This window comes from Rhinolophus ferrumequinum, chromosome 3, assembly GCF_004115265.2.
Source record: "Rhinolophus ferrumequinum isolate MPI-CBG mRhiFer1 chromosome 3, mRhiFer1_v1.p, whole genome shotgun sequence".
Taxonomy (NCBI): domain Eukaryota; kingdom Metazoa; phylum Chordata; class Mammalia; order Chiroptera; family Rhinolophidae; genus Rhinolophus; species Rhinolophus ferrumequinum.
In genome coordinates, this window is record NC_046286.1 from 813858 (window position 1) to 833302 (window position 19445).

Sequence of the window (19445 nt, forward strand, 5' to 3'; positions counted from 1 at the left end):
CTTGACCTTGGAAAACCATCCCATCTGCCCTAGGCATAAAGAGCATATAGGATCCCTTCTCACTCTGAGACCTTGTGACTTAACTGCTGTCCTCACAGTGCCGGCCATCTAAGGGAATGAAGGATGAGCACTGCTTCTACTGAGTATCACCTTATTTCTCGTAGGACTGGGGACCAATTCCACACATGAGTTCTCCCAGGCCTCCTGGGAAAGCAGTGACCTCAGGCCTTTGTGCTCCAATAAATGAGACCCTGGGGGGAAAGGCACTCTTTTTTTGTAAGAAGGCTAAGAGTTACCAGGTGCTCCCCTGTTCCTCAAAGCTCTCAACCCCTCGTATTAGAGTAGGAACCAGGATCCCATTATTTCCTGGGGCAAATTCAAGAGGCTCTGCACATTTGGTAGCAGAGCTTCTGAAATTCTGACCTTGAATCAAATTTATGACCGATGAATATAACATCCTGAGCATCACCGTTTTGTAAGGTAACCATCACGTTAAAAATAACAGTAACATGTTTCTGACAGCGGCACTATGAGTTAAGTGGTTTAAAACAGGAGTACACTGACATGCTCAAGGACCTTTTTTTTGTCTAATCCTGCGTGGCTGTGAGAGTCGAGGCAGCAGTGGCTACAGTGTGACATCTAAAGTGCGATGCCTCGTGTATGACACCTCCTTTGCCCCCGACTCCAGGCCTTGGGGTCAGGTTTAATATCTTAGAAACGTCAGTTGATGAAGCCTTGGGCCAATGACAGGGAGGGCGTCACAGCCACAGCTGAGACTGGCGTAATGCCAGGTGCCTGGGAGGACAGCATATTCTGAGAAAGGACATATTGGGGGGAAACCCCGCCCCCCCAGTGGCAGGAGATAGGAGAGAGCTTTTCCTGGAACCCCTCTGAGAAATAGAATCCCTGGCCTAGTACATGGACAGTGCTTTGGTTTGTGGGGTAGGAACCCCCAAGACAAAAAATAAACAGGAAATTGGTACTGGACTTGATAAAAGTGAACTGGCAGTGATCTTAAGATGCTTAACCACAGAGCTGGAAGGACTATGAGTGGAGCTGGGTCCCTTGTTAGCTCTCTAATCTTAACTTCCTGTTGAACTCTGGTAACTTCCAGGGGAGGGGTGCGAATAAAGGGAGAAGCTCTGTTGGTCTCGGCCCTTTTTTTCCACATGGGCGGCCAGTTGGGACACCAGCCTGCAAGTGTGCGTATACACACTCCTTGGTGGCTTTGTTTCTTTTTCTTTTCCCAAAAAAAAAACCCTTCTTTTGGTGGACTCTATGGAGAGTTATTTTTTTTCCGATCGACAGACTGGTATTATACCTGGATTCCCACGCAAGAGCTCTGCATAGAAGGAACTCAAAAAGCCCTGCTCAAAATCAGTTAACAACACAGGAAGAAAGGATTCCCTTACCCATTGGAAGGCATACACTAGAGGAGTACAACCCAAGAACTTTGACTACAGAACAATTAGAGAGAACAAAAACCAACTAAAAATAGGTATTTAAAAATGATTAAAGAACTAAAATGAAAGAAAAGAAACATGAAAATCTGATTCAAAGAAAAAAGTAGAAGTTCTAGACATAAAAGTATAATGAATGAAAATAAAGTCCATGGACTTGGTTAAACAATAGATTGCATGCAGATGCACAGTTCATGAACTCTCAGGAAATGAACCAAAATGTAGCGGCGGAGAGATAAGGAGATGGAAAATCAGAGAAAAGTTAAGAGATTTAGAAAACAGAATGTGAAGCCCCAAAAATATGACTCATATAAGTTCTGGAAGGGAAAAAGAGAGAAAACTGGAGAAGAAGCAATATTTTAAGAGACATACTGGTAATTTTCCAGAATGGAGAAGAGGGTACCATTCATAGATTCAAGAAACACAATCCTGAACAGGACAAATAATGACAAGCCTATCCCTAGACATAGAAACTGAACAAAACAAAGACAGAGAAAAATCTGAAAAGCAGGGAGAGAAGATGAATTAACTCCCAAGGAGCAGATGTCTCAACAGCAAGAATAGGAATGTTGCCTTCAAGCTTCTGAAAAAATAAACATTAAAGTAAATTTCCATTCTCAGCTAAACTATAGCTCCAGACTGAAGATGAAATGAAATTCACAAAGGAAAAAAAAAGTTAGTTTACCACAAATCTTTGCTGGGAGATCGACTGCCATTTCCCTCTTAGGAAGAAGGAAGGAGAAGGGGAGGCAACAAGTAGTGATAAGCACAGAAACTGTTAAAGTGTGAGCAAAGATAAAGAAGCGTTAACTCTACAGAAAACAATAAGTGACTAATTGGAGGCATATTAAAATAAGGTGTGCACAAGATGGTTTTCAGAGAAATTAAACACCAAAAAACTGTAAAACTTTAATATAGAATAGGGTAAGAAAGGATTTCTGCAGTAAGACCAAAAAACAGCACTGTCGTGCAGGGGATCCTGCCGACTTCGCCATGTGTCATGCGGGGCGGCCTGCAGGGTCTCAGCTCCCCACACAAGAACGCAGGACATGGTGAGGCCAAAAAGGAACACCCACGGAGCCATAGGGGGAGTCACACCACTATACTCTCACTGGCAGCTGGTTGGAGACACAGGAACCAGGAGCAACACAATTCTCAACCCTCACTGCGCGCTTGCAGACTCAGCCACCACCTTCTTGCTAGCTCCCCCTTTTCTGTAGCCTAGCCACGGCAGTTATATTAGTGCCCAATGGCTCAATGGTTACAGCTGACGGCCAACTAGCCACAGCTGATGGCCATTTACTACCTGAGCCAGCACCTTTCTATGTGAGGCCGAGAGCCTGGAAACTGCTTTTTGGGGCTCTGTCCCCACAGCACTCACCACAAAGGTATGGATCAAAAAATTCTCCAGCTCATTAAAGAGCTTCTGGTTATCGAGACACCAAAGAGAAAGAAAAGAGAAGCCACAAACTAGGGAAAGATATTGGTGATACACGTGACTGAGGAGAGAGTAGAATCCAGAGCTCATGCTCTAACCAACTGAACCATCTGGCTGCCCCTCCGGAAGCTCAGCGGCAGCTCGTTGTCTGCAATCTAGTTGCAGGGGACGCAGCTCACTGACACATGTGGGAATTGAACTGGCAACCCTGTTGTTCAGAGCTCCCACTCCAACCAACTGAGCCATCCGGCCCCCCAAATTGAAGGTTGCTGGTTCAATTCCGCATGGGATGGTGGGCTGTGCCCCCTGCAACTAAAGACTGAAAATGGCGACTGGACTTGGAGCTGAGCTGCGCCCTCCACAACTAGATTGAAGGACAACTTGGAGCTGATGGGCCCTGGAGAAACACACTGTTCCCCAATATTCCCCAATAAAATTTATTTAAAAAAAAGCATGTATACATTTTTCAATTCAAATATTTTAATATAAGACTGGGTATTATATTATAATATTATATACCCGGTCTTATTTTAATACAAGACCCATCTTATATAAGATGGGGTCTTATATTAATTTTTGCCCCAAAAGACGCATTAGAGATGATGGTCTGGCTAGGTCTTATTTTCGGGAAAAAACACAGTAAAATTTTATGGGTAAATAGAGAAAGATTATGTAACTTCCAAAATAAGAGAGGAGAAAAAACAGAATAAAGAAAGCTTAATCAAGCCATCAAAGATAAGAAAATAAACAAGAAAAATAGAAAAAGAATGATAAGTAGAAATGATATTTATTGATCTATCGATAATCATAATATATGTAAACAGAATAATTCATATTTGCCCAAACACAGGCTTCTAGACTGGAAAAAAATCTAGCTGTGCTGTTTACAAAAGAACTAATGAAACAATTATACCGAAAGATTAAAAATGATATACCAGGTAGTGAACAACAAAGGGAAAGTTGATGTAACTATATCAGTATCAGAAAAAATAAACTTCAATGCACAAAGTATTAAGGTTAGAGAAGAAGGGACATTAATTCTGGTAAAAGGAACAATTTCTCTGGAAACTGTAACGATTCTAAGCTGTGGTACCTCTAACAATTCATTGTCAGAGTTACAAAAAAAAAACGGATAAACCAAGAATCATAGCAGATTTCTCTCAGTTATTCATACTTAAAGACAAAACATTTGGAAAGATATAGTATATTCAAAGCACAAAATAAGATTCTTCTAATAAATACATAGCACATTTGAATAACAAAATAAAATTCATCTAATGGGCATACACAGAACTCTGAACTCAGTGAAGTCTTTTTGAGCACTCATGGAATATTTAGAAAAAACATGACCAAGACTTAGGCGCAAAAGCAGAACATCACTCTCACTGTCAAAGCATACATTACATGCCCCCTATTCTATTTGCTTTGAGTTTTCTTCTCCCATGCGTAATACATTGAGCTTCTCAGCCTGCTCTTTCCCCTGCTGTTAACCAGCAGGTGTCCTGTGCTTTGTCCTGGGAAGGCTGGCTCTCCTAAAGGAACGTCAGACCCACACAGGGAGCTATGCCCTCCCGCTTATTCTGACAGGTGTCCCACCAAGGGCACCAACAAGAACGGCACAGTTCTGGGCATCATTTGGTGACAACTTCATATAACAACCCTGTTCAGTGTTCTGTCATCATAAAACTGTTCTTGCAAATGCTGTTTGTAACAAGAGTCTTTCAAGATTCCTGAACCACAGGTATTATGACTGCTTTGCAGAATCCCAAACACTAAAGTCTCTAAAGTGTCTGCTTTGTTAAATGATTTTCTTGCTTGATAATCCCCTGGTGATACCTGCATAAACATGTTTCTAAAGGTGTAAAGGCTTGTGAAATCTATTTATTAATCAGAAGAGCATTGAAAGCGACCTGTCTCCCTCCATGCACAAGAGCATAATAAAGTCATGAGTGACGGAGCTTTTTTCTTAAAACAATGTGTCAGAGTGGTTTTCATTTGTTAATCATGCAGACGAAGATCTCTGACCACAATGTAATAAAATTAAAAATAAGAAAGATCATTTTAAAAGTCTTTTTAAAAACCTTAAAAACATTCACAAAACTAAAAACGCAATTCTAAATTATTCCATGGACCAAATCTGAAATCGTAATGAAAATTTTTAAATATTAAAACTGAAAGACAGGGAAAACATCACAAGTGTTTGATGCAGCTAGAGCAGTACTACTAGTTATTTATGTAATAGCAAATTACTCCCCCCCCAATGTAACAGCAATGATAACAAACATTCATTATCTCACAGGTCCTGTGGGTCAGGCATCTGGGAGCAACTTGGGTGGTTCTGGCTCAGGGTCTTTCCGGAGGTTGCATTCAAGATACACCTGGAGCTGCAGTTATCTGAAGCTGGGCCATCCAATTCCAAGTCCACACACCATCACTTCCGCATTGCTCCGTTTGTTCAGAGTGACTCCCTAAGTCCAGTCCACACTCAAGGGGGGAAGAATTTAGCTCTGCCTCTTGAAGGGAAGAGTATCAAAGAATTTTGTGGCCATAACCTTAAGTCTACCACAGTATTACATGAAATTTAGAGTCTTAGATAAATATATTAGAGAAAAATAGTGAAATTAAACTGTCTAACTCAATAAGTTAAAAAAAAAGAAGTAAGCCTAAGGAAAGTAAGAAGTGAGATAAGAGCAAAAATGAAATAGAAAGGAATAAAAAATGTTCAATAACACTGCAAATTTGCACCTTCAAACAACTACTAAAATAGCAAATCTTCTGCAAGACTGATCAAGAAAAAAGGAAAATTACAAATAAGATTAGAAATAGGAAACAGGATGAGTGTGAAGAATTGTGAAGAACTTATGTCAACGACATTGAAAACAGAAACATATGGGCAATTTTATATATAACTGACTTGTGGTGACAGAGAAAACCTGACTAGATCTATAACCACTTATTAAACCAAACAAGAAATTAGAATTTTAAGCCTTCCTCCCTCCCTTCTCCCAATAATAAATACTAGGTCCACTTGGTTTTTATAGGCAATTTTATCAAAAAAAAAAAAAAGGTAGGGGTGGCAGGTGCTATGTCCAGCTGCGAAGGTGGCAAGAAGCAGCCTAGGATATGGACGAGGAAGATGGGGCCCTCAGGCAGGCAGAAGCCCAGGAGGCTGTGGGGAAGGGCTCCCTGGCCACAGGGGGGTTAAGAAATCTGGCAAGAAGTGAGCTGTTCCTTGTGCTTGGGGCAGTTGTGATCCTTAATTCCATTCCTTTTTAACATCTGAATTCCCTGCCATCACACCTGTTGCCACCTATAGCTAGAATGAAGTTCTGTCTTGGAGCCTGTTGTACATTTAAGAGCAAACTTTTTGTAAAAAAATTAAAAATAATAATAATAATAATAATAATAATGATAATAATGCCGTGGCTCATCTCTTTATCCTTCTCACTCGGCCATTTCAGCCTTAGCTAGGAGGGCAGAGTGAAACCAAACCAAAATCCTGCCAAAGTGTGTTCTTCAGTCTTTATTCTATCCTGAATTCTGTACTGTCTGGAATTAAACCAACCCATTTGGGGGAAAAAAAAAGGTAAACCTCACAATAAGTTATTACAGAAAGCAGAGGGAATGCTCCGAAATCACTTTATAAGCCTAATGTAAACTTAATAGTAAAAATACATGTACAGAAATCTTTATGAACATAGTTATAAAAGTAAACAGAATTAAGCAAAAAGCATCAAGTGATAGTTTACCCCTGGAATGTAAAATTTTAACATAAAAAATTCATGAATGTCATTCATTAATGGATTAAAGGAGGGAAAAAATACGATTACTTCAACAGAAGTAGAAAAGCATTTGATATAATTCAAAACCTATTCCTAATGAAAATGCTTAATGAACTAGAAATCGAATTTTCTTACTTTACAAAGCATATACTACAAAATCATACATCAACCATTGAATTTAACATACTTTATAATTCTAACTAAAAAACAGAAGCATCAAAAAACAAACAAACAAAAAAACCCCAGAAGCATCACTTTACTATCAGGTACAAGACAGATTTCTTCTATTCAACCCAGCACTGGATGCCCTAGGTAATTAAAGAAAACTAAAGAGTATAAATATGGAGATGGAAGAAACAGTCTATCACAATTCCATCATTCAACCCGCTTTTCTTCAAACTGCTCCTGACCCCTCCAGGAAGATCCTCCTGGAACCTCCCATCTCTCCCCTTGGTCCAAATGCATGAGCTCATTTGGGCAGCAGCCCCTCATCCGCGCGAGACAAGGACCCGCTTCGAGCTACCGCTCCACTCCGTTCTCTTCACCATTCCCCATTTAGATGTCCAATAAACAGCTCATGCTTAACACGAGTGAAAGAGAATTCTTGGCTTCTGCCTCCTCTGCTTCCAAACACACTCCCCAATCGTCCTGACTTTTCATCTTCATCTCCTTGGTTGAACACAAAACCCAGGAATATCAGTGACGCCTTTTCTGACCACCTCTAATCCATTCAGTCTAATCAGCAAGTCCTATTGACTGTACCCTCAAAACTCATTCCAAATGTGGTCATCTCTCCATCTTTTTTGCTATCACCTAGACCAAACCAGTCGTCTCACTTGATTTACCACTAAAACCTCTATAGACTCCGCTTCCTTTCACCCCTGCAGACATTTCTCCAGAGATCATTTTAAAAAAGTAATCATATTTTTTGTCCCTTGTACTCATTTTCTAACACACCACATATTCTGGTTTTACTATGCTCCCTTCCCCTTTTAGAAGGTAAGCTCTTTGAGGACAGTAACTACACAGACACACACTGTTGCCATGCCAAGAACAGTGCCTGGCAAACAGGTGCCCAACATTTGCTTACTGAACAGAATCATTACTCCTCTGTTTACAGTGCGTCACTAGCTCCCCACTGCACTTAGGAAAAACCCCTCTAGCATGGTCCAGAGGCAGACATGATTCTTTTCTGCTTCCCTGTCTCCCGCTCTCCCAGCAGCCTTTCTGTGCACGGCTTGTCCCTGCCCTCTGGCTTTGCCGTTCACTCTGATGGGTGTGATCTTAGACCTTCCTTCTCATCATTCCAATTTCAGCTTTAATGCCACCTTCTCAGAGAAACCCTCTTTGACCAACACAGTCCTACTGCAGTTCTTTGTATATGCAATTACTGTTTTTAAAATTTAATTCATTGCCTGCCCCCATCTATGGAATATAAACTCCATGAGCACAGAAATTTTACCTTACCACTGCTGTGACCTAAACATTTTGGCACATCAGAGGTACTCAATAAATGAATTCAGGAGATATACAAAGGCTGGAGACAAGGTTTTAGAGAACAGAGGAAATAAAGGAAAAACAAGAAATAATTCAAGTTTCCCAGAACTGAGGTTATGAATTTGTAGAATGACAGGGCGCACTCAAAAAAAAACTCATACAAAGGCATATCAAGAAATTTAAGAGTAAGGACACAGATAAGACCCTACAAGCTTCCAGAAAGAAAACGCAGGCCATATACAAAGGATTGGCTTCACGTGTCACAAGAATTCTCAACAGCATCAGTGGAAGCTAGAAGACAGTGGAACAATGCCTTTGAAATTCTGAAGGAAAATTATTTCCAACCAAGAATTCCACACTCAGTGAATCTATCAAGTATGAAGGTAGGAGAGACATTTCCAGATATTTAAGATTTCAAAAATTCAACTTCTACACACCATTTCTCGGGAAACTACTGGATGACGCTTCACCAAAATGAAATAAGAAGAGGGAAAACAGGATAAAGTAGAACCAAGCAGGAGTGCGGAGATGGCGGTACAGGGTGAGCCTACGCTGTGTGCACTGGCAAGGGAGCCACAGCTCAGCCCGCTCCGCAGACTTCAGGGGAGACGCAGTGCCTGGTAACTGTCACACTTGGGAGGTGTGACAACTGGTGAGGAGTTTGAGGTTCAATGAGTAATAAGGGTGTAGGAGACAAGGCAAAAGAGGGGAAAGGCAATTACTGACTCCAGGGAAGACAAAAAGTTGTACAGGAGGGAAAAGTAGTCATGGTTTTACCACATGCCCCAGGTGTGGTTTTCACAGACATGGTAATAAACATAATGAGCACTTACCTGATGCCAGGACCAGCACAGCAGGCATGGGATTGTGGGAAGAGTGTGCGCGTGTGGCGAGGGACAGGGACACAGCTAAATCTTCCTTGTCCACAGGGGGAAATGGAGGGTGACGCCCCAAACTCATGTTATTTAGCAAATGAAGATAAACACCTCAGTAGTCTGCTAAAAGAATGAACTGGGCCTCTGGGGAGAGAAATGGGACAGGGGCTGTTCTTTTCTTTTGTCATTAGCATTATCGATGTAGTTGACCTTATGTGCAGCTGTAATTCATAAAAAAAAAAAAAAAACTTTGAAAATATTAACATAAAAAAATTAAAAGGTTCAGGGGCCGGCCCGGTGTCTCAGGCAGTAGGAGCTCCATGCTCCTAACTCCGAAGGCTGCCGGTTCAATTCCCACATGGGACAGTGGGCTCTCAACCACAAGGTTGCCAGTTCAATTCCTTGAGTCCCGCAAGGGATGTTGGGCTGTGCCCCCTGCAACTAGAAAGGGCAACTGGATCTGGAGCTGAGCTGCGCCCTCCACAACTGAGACTGAAAGGACAACACTTGACTTGGAAAAAAAAAAGGCCTGGAAATACACAATGTTCCCCAATAAAGTCCTGTTCTCCTTCCCCAATAAAATCTAAAAAAAAAATTAAAAAATTGAAAGGTTCAAAGAATTTGTTGCATAAATCTTACTGGCAACTTTCAGTACTATGGTGGTAACAGAAAACATTTTTATTTGCAAGGGTTTTTTTATGCTGAATTTTTTATCTTCTACAGTTTATTTTGGAAGTATGATGCTCAAAACTTATAAAGCAACAATTACCTGAAAGCATTAATATTTTGTTCAAATGGAAATGTTCCCTATTTAATAACTATTAGCTTTTAATTACACAATGATCACCTTTAAAAGTTTCAGATATTTCTTGTTATACAAAAATTCTTTCCAAAAAAGGATAAAAAGGCATTTTGAGAGTTATGAAATTATCCCATAAATAAACTGGTAGAGCATAATTTTAGGTGACAATTCGTATTAATCAACAAAATAAATTTAAACGTTTAAGAATATGCTAGTAATTATTGTCTATCAGGATTCAAATGTGAATTAATGACCTCATTATAACCGACAATGCATGTCTTACTCCTAATAATTGACACATATTTTGCATATATGTATTTAGCAAAGAAAAGGTAAAACATAAATGAGTACAGGAAGGAAATGCTCCTTCCCACAGTATGCTCTTAGAGGTACTTTGTGTAATCCTCCCTTTTCTATCTTTAAGATGGCAATGAAAAGAAAAATTCAGAGAGAACAGACAAGAAATGGCCAGGTAGGGTGGTGATGGGAGGCAGAACTGAATCTCTGTGGGTTGTATTTCCTTGGGGCACTGCTTGTTTTCCAAGGAAGGACTCTGGGGGTGCTGTGCTGAGTGATACCCTTCTCCCAGGAGCACAATCACATGCTACCACATATGCTGGGTATCAGCTCAGGCTCATGGCAGGGGAGGAACAGGTAGGCCTCAGCAGTGGCAGAGTGTGTCCCTGGGGGGCTCTTGGGGACTTCCAGAAACAACAGCATATGATGTGCAGAGGACAGAAAGCAAAGTCGGAGAGTTCTAAAGGACCCTGCTATCAATGAAATCTCTTTGTAGTTAGAGAGGTCTGGTGATATCTGAGTTATAGTAAAATATATCGAAATCCAGTCTGTCCATTCAACAAGGTTTTATTGAGCACCTACTCTGCACCCAGCACTGCACTAGGTGTGATGAAGATTACAAGAGAAATGTAAGACATGGTATCTACCCTTAAGGAGCTTAGAAAACTAGAGGCAGAAATCAGATGTGTGACTCAGGCAGCATGTGATGTACAGAGTGCAACTTCCAGATGTGTGGTGGTGAGAAGACCAGCGAGACCCACGTGGCTGCAGACACAAGGGCGGGGAGGAGGTACAATTAGATAAGCAGGGGACTCGCAGAGTGCCTGAGATGGGTAAGGACGAGGGCTGGCTGGAGCACGGGCTCGTGTTAACCTGTGGGCCACAGGGGGCCTGGGCACAGGCTGGGACTCGGGCTGGGCCTGCTGGCAGAGAATATGCTCTAATTCCTCCCTTGACATGAAGACCCGGTGGGGCCTGGTGTGGACACCTGCTGCCTTCCTTTCCTCTTCCCACAGCCGTCTCATCACCCCAGCCCCTCGTAGGAAAACGGAACCTGTATGTCAACAGGTGTGTCAGAAGCTTACCACCCTGCTGGAGAAACTGATCCATTTCGGGGGGGGGGGGGGGGGAGAGCTTTGGCTCGACTGGATATTCACCCTGGTGATTTCAGATGGACTGATAAGAGCCAGGGTGTTCTGGATTTTTTGAAACAGTCTCCTCACAAGGACCAACCCACAGAGATCTTATTGATCAGTGATCACAAATGATCAAAGCCACAGGTATGGAGATCAGTTCCCCAAGACCACAGATGGCTGCGGAGCCCGCCTCCTGGTGATGGAAACCTCATGCAGTGCCCTGGTCTCAGGGTGGCAGGAGTCTGCTCTGGACACACAAGAGGATTTCTGCTGGAACCCAGGGGCCTGACTTAAAAGGCCAGGGAAGCCTCTGGATTTCCACTCAGTTCATTTTCAGGTAGGTTTAACTCCGAGTAGGGTGGCAGTAGGTGTGTTTAAAGTGCCAGGAAGGCAGGCAGCGGAATGGTGCAGGCGACGGGAAAGCTGTGGGATACCGGGAATGGCTGGGGTGTAACACAATGAATTGATCTTTCCCAGGACCATCCAGCATGGGATGCCACACCCAGCAAGAAAATGACGCCTTGGTTCTTAGTCCACAAAGTGAGCACGGGGCTGGGTCTAAGGCAGTGGGCAGAGCGAGGGAGCAGCGCATGGACTTCGGGGTCAGAAGTTTGCACAGCAACCCCGAGGAGGCGGGAGAACAGCCGCCACTGCAGCGTGGATGGAGCGATAGCACTGAGGGAGGTCTGCAGGGGGCGGGCTGTTGGGAGGGGAGCCATGGACACGGGTCCCTCCTGTGCCTTGCTCCAGGTGCTCACGCCCAGGCACCTCCTTCCCTTCAGTCCTGGAATTCCAGAGAAGTGGCACAGCGGCAGGTGTGGGGCGGGGTTCAGGGTCTCAGCAGGAGCCGTGTTCCCGGCCACTTGAGCCACAAGAAGGGGACCAGGCGTCGGGTGAAGGTGGCAGTGAAGGTGTAGATGACTTCTTGCGACTCCGCGTTGGTGAAAGTCACGGTGCCCCCTTCGTAGTCCAGGGCGATGCCCACCCTCCGGGGCCGCAGCGCCGGGAAGAGCTCGGCCTCGGGCTCGGTGTTGGCCCAGACGCCGGTGGACGACAGGCGCAGCGCCCACACGCCGTCCTCCGGCCGCAGCGGGAGCTCTCCCTTCCGCTTCACAGAGTCTCTGGCCACCCCCACCATGCAGCTTTCCAGAACTTCTTCCTCCTCCTCCCCCTCTTCTTCTTCTTCATCCCCCAACGACTCCTCGTCTTCGTCCGTTTCCCAGTCGTCGTAGCCATCAACATAGCCGTCCCCATAGCCGGCCTCCTCCTCCTCCTCCTCTTCCCCCTCTTCCTCCTCGTCCCCTTCCTCTTCATCCTCGGCCCAGCCCTCCCTCTGCACCTCCACCTCCCAGTACACCTTGCCCCAGGTGAAGCCCTTACTGCCCAGCACCCCCGGCTCACAGTCAAACTGCTGGGGGTACAGGTACGCGCTCTGGTACAGGCTGCTGTATGTCACGCACTTCCGGTCCTCTGACAGCTGCAGGTACCTGCTGGCCGACTGCGGGTCCAGGGTGACACTCACTGTGGGAACAAAAGAAGTGTCACCAGCGGCCCCGGGGCCACCAGCCTCCGTGGTGTCCATGGCAGGGCTGCCACACCACACAGTCCCAGGGATGCCATTCACATCTTGGTCCATGTGTACAGGGCCCACCAGGGGGATGCAGGAGTTGGAACAGAAGTGGCCTCTGAACACAGGAGGCATGTGATCAGGCAGATGACAAGAAACTGTTACAGGGAAGGGACTGGGGGCAGGCCCTATGAGGACGGAATGACCAAACACGGGGCAGAGAAGGGCCAGACCACCATGAGGATGCCTCTATGGCAGACTGAATAGTAGGCGACTGTCAGAAAATGCAAGGGGGGGTGCTTAAGATCTGCCGCTGGGGAACTCGCCCTATGGCCTAAGAGAAGCGATCCGTGTGTGTGGGGGAGGGGCCAATCACAGTCTCTGTGGGGACACTACTGTTTGAGGTAAATCTGGGACAAACCTTTGGACACTCACCCGTCTTATATTCCAAGTCTCTCAGCAGCTTCCCTGTGGAGGAAAAACAGACGGCAATGACCCTTAAGCTCAGCAAACTTAGGGGCTCATTTCCTACTCAAGACAGTATCAATTTCGTGACAGGACCGACCCCATTCCCCAAGATACCAAGAAGAGAAACCAGGAGACCCAGCGGACTGAGGTAGGAGAATCTGACAGTAAGGGGCCAGGTGCCCTCCCTCACAGTGCCACCCCAGCTCCTGCCTCCCACTCCAAGGCTGTCCCCAACCCTGACCTTGGAATTCTCGCAGGCCTCGCTGCAGAGACAGCAGTTTATCTGAGAATTCTCCTGTCCTTTTTTAACCACTTGAGCAATGGGTTTCCCAATCCAGAACTTCTTCCGCGGATACCTGAGAAGATGACAGCCATGACCTTAGCTCTCCTTACATTTCTCTCAATCCTCAGGACAATTATGAAGGGGGAGGGAAAGGTGTGATTACCCCCGGTCAACAGATAGAAAAACAGGGGCCAAAGTCACCAAGTGAATTACGTGGCCTGAGGTAGGGCTTGGACCATGCAGAGCACTGCAGGCCAAGCCACCTGTCCCTCCCATACAAGGGCAGGTGGCCAAGGAGCTGGGACTCCAGGGAACTTGCTCTGGTGGACAGCAGGCCTCCAGCTCACGGGTGTGTCCTGCTTCCCAGGACACAGGGGGAACCACGGGACGCGGACAGCGCTGGCACCATATCACTCCCCATTAATTCAAACAGATCGTGGTCAAGGAGAAGGGAGGTGACACAGGCACAGGGGATGAGGCACACCGTGACAAGCAAGCTCTTACCTGTTTAAGAAGTCTCTAGAGTCCTGGAAGGGGAGAAAGCACAGTGTCAGTGTGAATCAAAGATTTCACGCATATGCACCAGTACTGTGTTAGAGAGGGGACGTATCATGAACAAACGCGGTCCCTTCCTCATGGAGCTGACATGTGGCAGCATTGGATAAAACAACAAAGAGACAAAATAATCAATGACAGCAATGGGGTAGAGGGGGGCAGGAGATAACAGGGCCAGTTCTCTGAGGTGACGACACTTGTGCTGGGATTGGGAGGACATGCTGGCTAGGTGAAGAATGGGAAGGAGGCAAGACGGGACAGGGCTCAGCAAAGGAGTCACTTGTTTTGAGGGACAGAAGAGAAGGATTTGCCAGAAACTCAACTGTGTCTGGGCAGTTGCGTCATGTAGTAGGGCAGGGTGTAGCTCTGACCTCCTACCTGTCCTTCCCTGGAGCAGAGCCAGACGTGCCAACACGTCTGCTGAGATGTGTGCTGTAAAATGGCAAATAAACAGGTGGGGTGGGGATCAGGGGGCCAAGAGGGCATGTTCTGAGACATGGGAGTTGCTAGAACGGTAGAAAGAGAGAGGATGAGACCCAAAGAGCAGGGCTTCTCCCAAAGGACACAGAAGGGGGAGCCCAGAGAGTCCCACAGCAACCTGCAGCCACACACAGGCTCCTGAGGCTGCTGTGAGAAGGCAGTCAGAGCAGAGGCTAGGGCAACGAACGTGGCTCTCTCGGCATGCGGCACGCCTGGGTACTGACAAACAGCACTCACGAAGGATTCTCACGTGGAAGGATGGCGACCCCCAGACGGAGAGGCAGAGGTGTGAGCTGCCACCCCACCTGCAAGGGCCACCCAGGCTTGAACTGGGGACGGTGTCAGTGTCTCTTTGGCCGCTCCTATCTTCTCATCCCCATTCACATCTTCATGGTGTTCCCAGGCCGGAGACCTTTCTCTCCTTTTCTGTCCCTTCTGTCAAAAAGTCTGTTTTACATCTTTTGTGCTACTGCTTCTTCCTCTCACCTACAAGTGAGTATATTTCTCTACCACCAGACTTTTGGATTAGAGTCTCTATCTTAATAGGATCTCATTCTTACTGTCCATTGACAAATAACCTCTGGGAAAATATTAATGGCAATGAAGGAGTTAGCGGTCCAGTTTCCTTGTAGCAAAATCAAACCCAAACAAACATAGACAAAACCCCCAGTATCGGGGGTCCGGATGGCTCAGTTGGCTAGAGTGCGAGCTCTCAACAGTAAGGTTGCCGGTTCAATTCCCGCATGGGGGGGGAGTGCATTTCAACTTGGCAAGCTGTTCTCCGGTCCAACGCTCGGTCCAACGCTTCCCTTTCCCGGCATCAAAGTCACCTCCGCCAGGAAGCACTCCAGAGGCAACTGGCCTGTTTTCCATTTTTTCTCCTGAGGGTAATTCCAGAGTCCAAGAGAAAACCTCGCCCACTCTGTCCCCCTCCCCAGGTGCCTGTCTGCTCCACACCCTCTGGGTTCCTAAGAGAAGTTGCCATTCAGCCCTTCTTAGCCAACCCCAACCATTACAGCTTTTGCACCTTCAGAATCATAAAAAGCTTCCACTGGACAAGTGTCTGCCAGTGATATGTTAGCAGACAGGCTCATGAGGACAGTAACGAGGATGGCAGAGAAGAATGAAGATACTAATAACCTTCCCTTCCATTTATTTCTACAGCACTTTTTAGTATTTTTAACTTTTTTGTAGAAAATGTAGTTTTTGAAGCGATACCATGCCAGTCATTTCATCTTATGCTCATGCAACCACTGGAAGAAGTGGGGCAGAGCAGGATCATCACCCCATGTTTCAGATGAGAAAACTGAGGCCCCTGGAGGAAGTGACACTCCCAAGGTCATGCAAGTGAGCGGCGGGGCCCAGACCCACTGTCCCGGCGTCCTGGCTCCCTGCCCCGGGGAAGGTCTCACCTGCATGAGCTCTGCAGCCGGCTGCTGGGCCTTGCCCTCCAGCTCAGAGATGACCAGCGCCAGCCGGGCAAGCTCCCCAACGCCCCTGGTCTTGTACTTCTCCCTGCCTTCCGTGAGCTCCTGCTCCAGCCTCGCCAGCTGGTCCAGCAGGTGCTGCTCCCGCTCCCTCAGGAACTGGTGGCCCTGTTCAAACTCTGCCAGGATGCACTGCCTCTGGTCCTGGAGCTTCCTCTGCAGGGGTGGGGGGGAGAAGGGGGTGACACCTCCACCTGGGCATGGAAATCCCTCCAGGATCGGGTGTTAGAGGCGCACGAGGCTGGCTCTTCACCCCTAGCTCCCCCCCACTCATGAATCCTATAGCGCTCAGGCCGGGGAGGGGCCTTGGGGCATTCCTGGGCCAACCTCCTTTCCTCAAAGAAGACACAGTAAGTGACAGTTGCGTTCACTCAGCCACCACGAGACTGGAACCCTGCCTGCCTGACTGGTCAGCCCATCACCCTTCCTAGGTGAAGCAGCGTGTTCCGGGGCCCTCTGAGGAACTCTGTGAGCCAATGCATTTTTCTCTCCTGGACACCAGTGTCGGTATGTCACCTCTCTAGGACGCTTTCCTTGATTAATCTCATCCAAGTCTGACCAATCCTCTCTTCAGCACTCCCTATTATGGATAAAATATCTACGTGTACCCCATCCCTGCCACATACCCTGTTCCCTCATTCAAACTGTGGAATGTCTATGCTGGGGAACCACCACCTTCCCTGCGCCCGGAATCTCACTGCTGAGTCCAGGCTGGGATCTGGTCAGTGTCCTCGGCCCCCTGCTGACTGACGGGCTGGCGGCGCTCATGCACACCGAGCGCCTGGCCCCGACATGCCTCCAATGCCCACATCCCCCAGAAAACTGGACCTGCCTGTCAGTGCCCCCCCATACCGTTTCTAAGCAAGCACACATGTGCTGCCTCTGTTTCCCAACCACGGGCAACTGTGGGTACGGGACCCACCAGACACGGAGTCCTCAGAGCCAGTCAGGCCCTCCTCAGCCCTCCCCTCTCCGTCCTTTTCCTGGAGCCAGTGCCATCCTTCCAAACCCCTGGCTCTGTACTCTCAGGAATCACCTCTCCCCCCTTCTGTGAAGGGAAGATCGAGCCAGGCTTTCCTCGGTTCCCACGCTCTGGCTCAACAGCTTCCAGAGGTGGCCCCGCAGAGAAGGAGGGGCCTTAGCTGACAGCAGGCAGCCCACTCCCGTGTCGGATGAGAAAACAAAGCCAGTGAGCTCAGACTGACAGGGCGTGGCCTACAGCCCGGTCTCCCGCTGCCAGTCCGGGTGACAGCGCCTCCCACCACAGGCCTGCGAGCTCAGGAGCTCCTGCTCCGGACCACCAGTCCTCAGGCTGCTCTTAATAGCCAAACTTACCAGCACAGCCAGGACATCAGCTTCTCCCTTCGCCTGACAGCCCTGAATTTTGTCTCTGTCTCTCCTTAGAGTACTCAGGTGGTTCAAAATTTTTTCCTGCAGAAAGACAAGCAGTGGGGACAGATGGACACTCTGCGCTAGGGCAGGAGGGTGGACTCCGGCGGAGTCCTTGGCCAGCAAGAAGCCTTCAGCAGGGTCGTGGCCAGGCCGCGCCTCCAGGTAGGTGCAGAGCGCAGCCCGAGGGATGGCAGAGTGCCCTTTGGGGACAAGGAGGGCTTACCCTGTGGGGCTGGACTGCCTTCTCCAGCAGGACCGCCTTGTGGAGCCTGTGCTCCCGGGACTCCCGGCACATGACACACAGCAGCTTCCCGTCGTCCTCACAGTAATAGTGCAGCTTCTCCTGGTGCCGCTCGCACAGTTTCACAGCCGGCTGCTCCCGGGCCACTTCTCCCGGCTGCCTGCCCTTGTCCCCGCCCTTCAGCCGCTCGATGTTCTCCACTAGGCTGGCCAGCTGCCACACGGGCCGGATGTTCTCCTTTTTAAAAGGCTTTTTGCAGAGGGGGCAGACGGGGCAGCCCCCTGAGACAGGGCGGACGTCGGTGGTACAGCTGCGGCAGAACACGTGGCCACAGTCAATGGTCACTGGGTCCCGCAGGTAATCGAGGCAGATGGCGCAGGTCACCTCCTCCTCCAGGCTCCGCAGTGGTGCTGACGTGGCCATGCTGTCCTTTGTCCTTAGCTCAGAGGGGTCTCTGTTCACTGGTGGGGGCTTCTCCTCCTTGGAGACCAGACATGGAGTCAAGAACAGACAGGGCAGAGGTGGCAGCCTCACACAGGGCTGCCAGCTGCACCAATCAACAGACATTTATCAGCTCTTACAAGGCTCATATAGTATCAGAGCCAAAGGACCTTACCGATCGTTTAGTCCAACCCCTCATTTTACAGATGAGGAAACTGAGGCCCAGACTAGTGGCTTGGTGGAGTGGCAAGCAGAGCTGCCACCAGCCCATGCTGTGCTGTGGGAAAGCACTCCTGCCTCAAGACCCTTTCCTTCCATCAGCTGGGAAACGGCTCTGATGTACCAGCCATGATAGAACAGATACCTGGTAATGCTCTGCTGGAAAATGTCATAAGTACACAAGTCTACACTGTCACTAGTACAGTGCTCTCGTGTGCAGGGCACACGCTGCATGACCGTGCATGGGCCTCACAGGCGCCATGACTCCTGTTTGCTCCTCCCGGCTTTAGGTTTCCAGGACTAAAAGCACTGAGCTTCTTTACTAAGACTCAAGAACCATCACACGTCGGAGTCCTGGCGCCTCCCTTCATGGACGTGTCCTTGGGCTGTGTTGTGGTTTTGGTCTGGTTCACGTCCTCTGGGCAGCTAGACTCTACCTACTCCCAGCCTGCTGGCAGAGCACAACCTGGCCACACTGGACCCATTCTCAGCTGTGACTCTCCTACGAGTATGCAGCTGGTCTGGCTGTCCTAGCTGGGCTCACTAAGGGAACCACTGCGGAGGACTCCTCAGCTGGCTGTGACTGCAATGTGCTGATGAGGGCCTGGCCCCCAGAGGGAGCACAGACACTGAGCACAGAGAGGACCTTAGTCCCCTCTACCTTTGCCTCCCCGGCCCACTTCCTGTCTGAAGTTAGAAACCTCAGCACGCACGACCCAACACCTGCCGCTTGCTGCTGACTCTGTGACTCATTTAAGGGCTCTGAGCATCAGTTTATCCATCCATAAAATGGAGAGAATGATACTTACCTTCAAGGTTTTCTAAGTGGGTTGAGTGAAAGAATTATGTTTAAAGTACTGAGCACAAATACGGTACGCAGAAAGAAACCTAGGAGAGAACCTAGAACCCTTGGTTCCCAAATCCAGGCAGTGTTCAAAGCAAAGAGTGCAAGAGCAGAAATGAAAAGTGGCAGCCAGAGGAAGTGAGGAAGAATTAGCCATAGCGACACGCATTCCAGAGTCAGA

The 19445-nt window shown here is 47.7% G+C and overlaps 1 protein-coding gene and 1 long non-coding RNA gene across 3 annotated transcripts in view; both read right to left on the bottom strand.

Moving 5' to 3' along the window:
- The window catches only part of LOC117020280 (uncharacterized), a 19441-nt gene extending 11735 nt beyond the window's left edge, over positions 1–7706 (bottom strand). For both annotated transcript variants that reach the window (XR_004422661.1, XR_004422662.1), the window contains exon 1: positions 5182–7706. This is a non-coding gene — a long non-coding RNA (uncharacterized LOC117020280). The remainder of the gene's footprint in view (positions 1–5181) is intronic.
- Positions 7707–9707: 2001 nt separating this feature from the next.
- TRIM26 (tripartite motif containing 26) lies at positions 9708–18234 on the bottom strand. Its single transcript, XM_033102635.1, is given in 8 exon segments — positions 9708–12808; positions 13290–13322; positions 13564–13629; positions 13632–13678; positions 14110–14132; positions 16053–16283; positions 17463–17558; positions 17743–18234. Coding segments are annotated over 8 exon segments (1629 nt in total). The 5' UTR covers positions 18184–18234; the 3' UTR covers positions 9708–12116.
- Positions 18235–19445: the final 1211 nt, after the last annotated feature.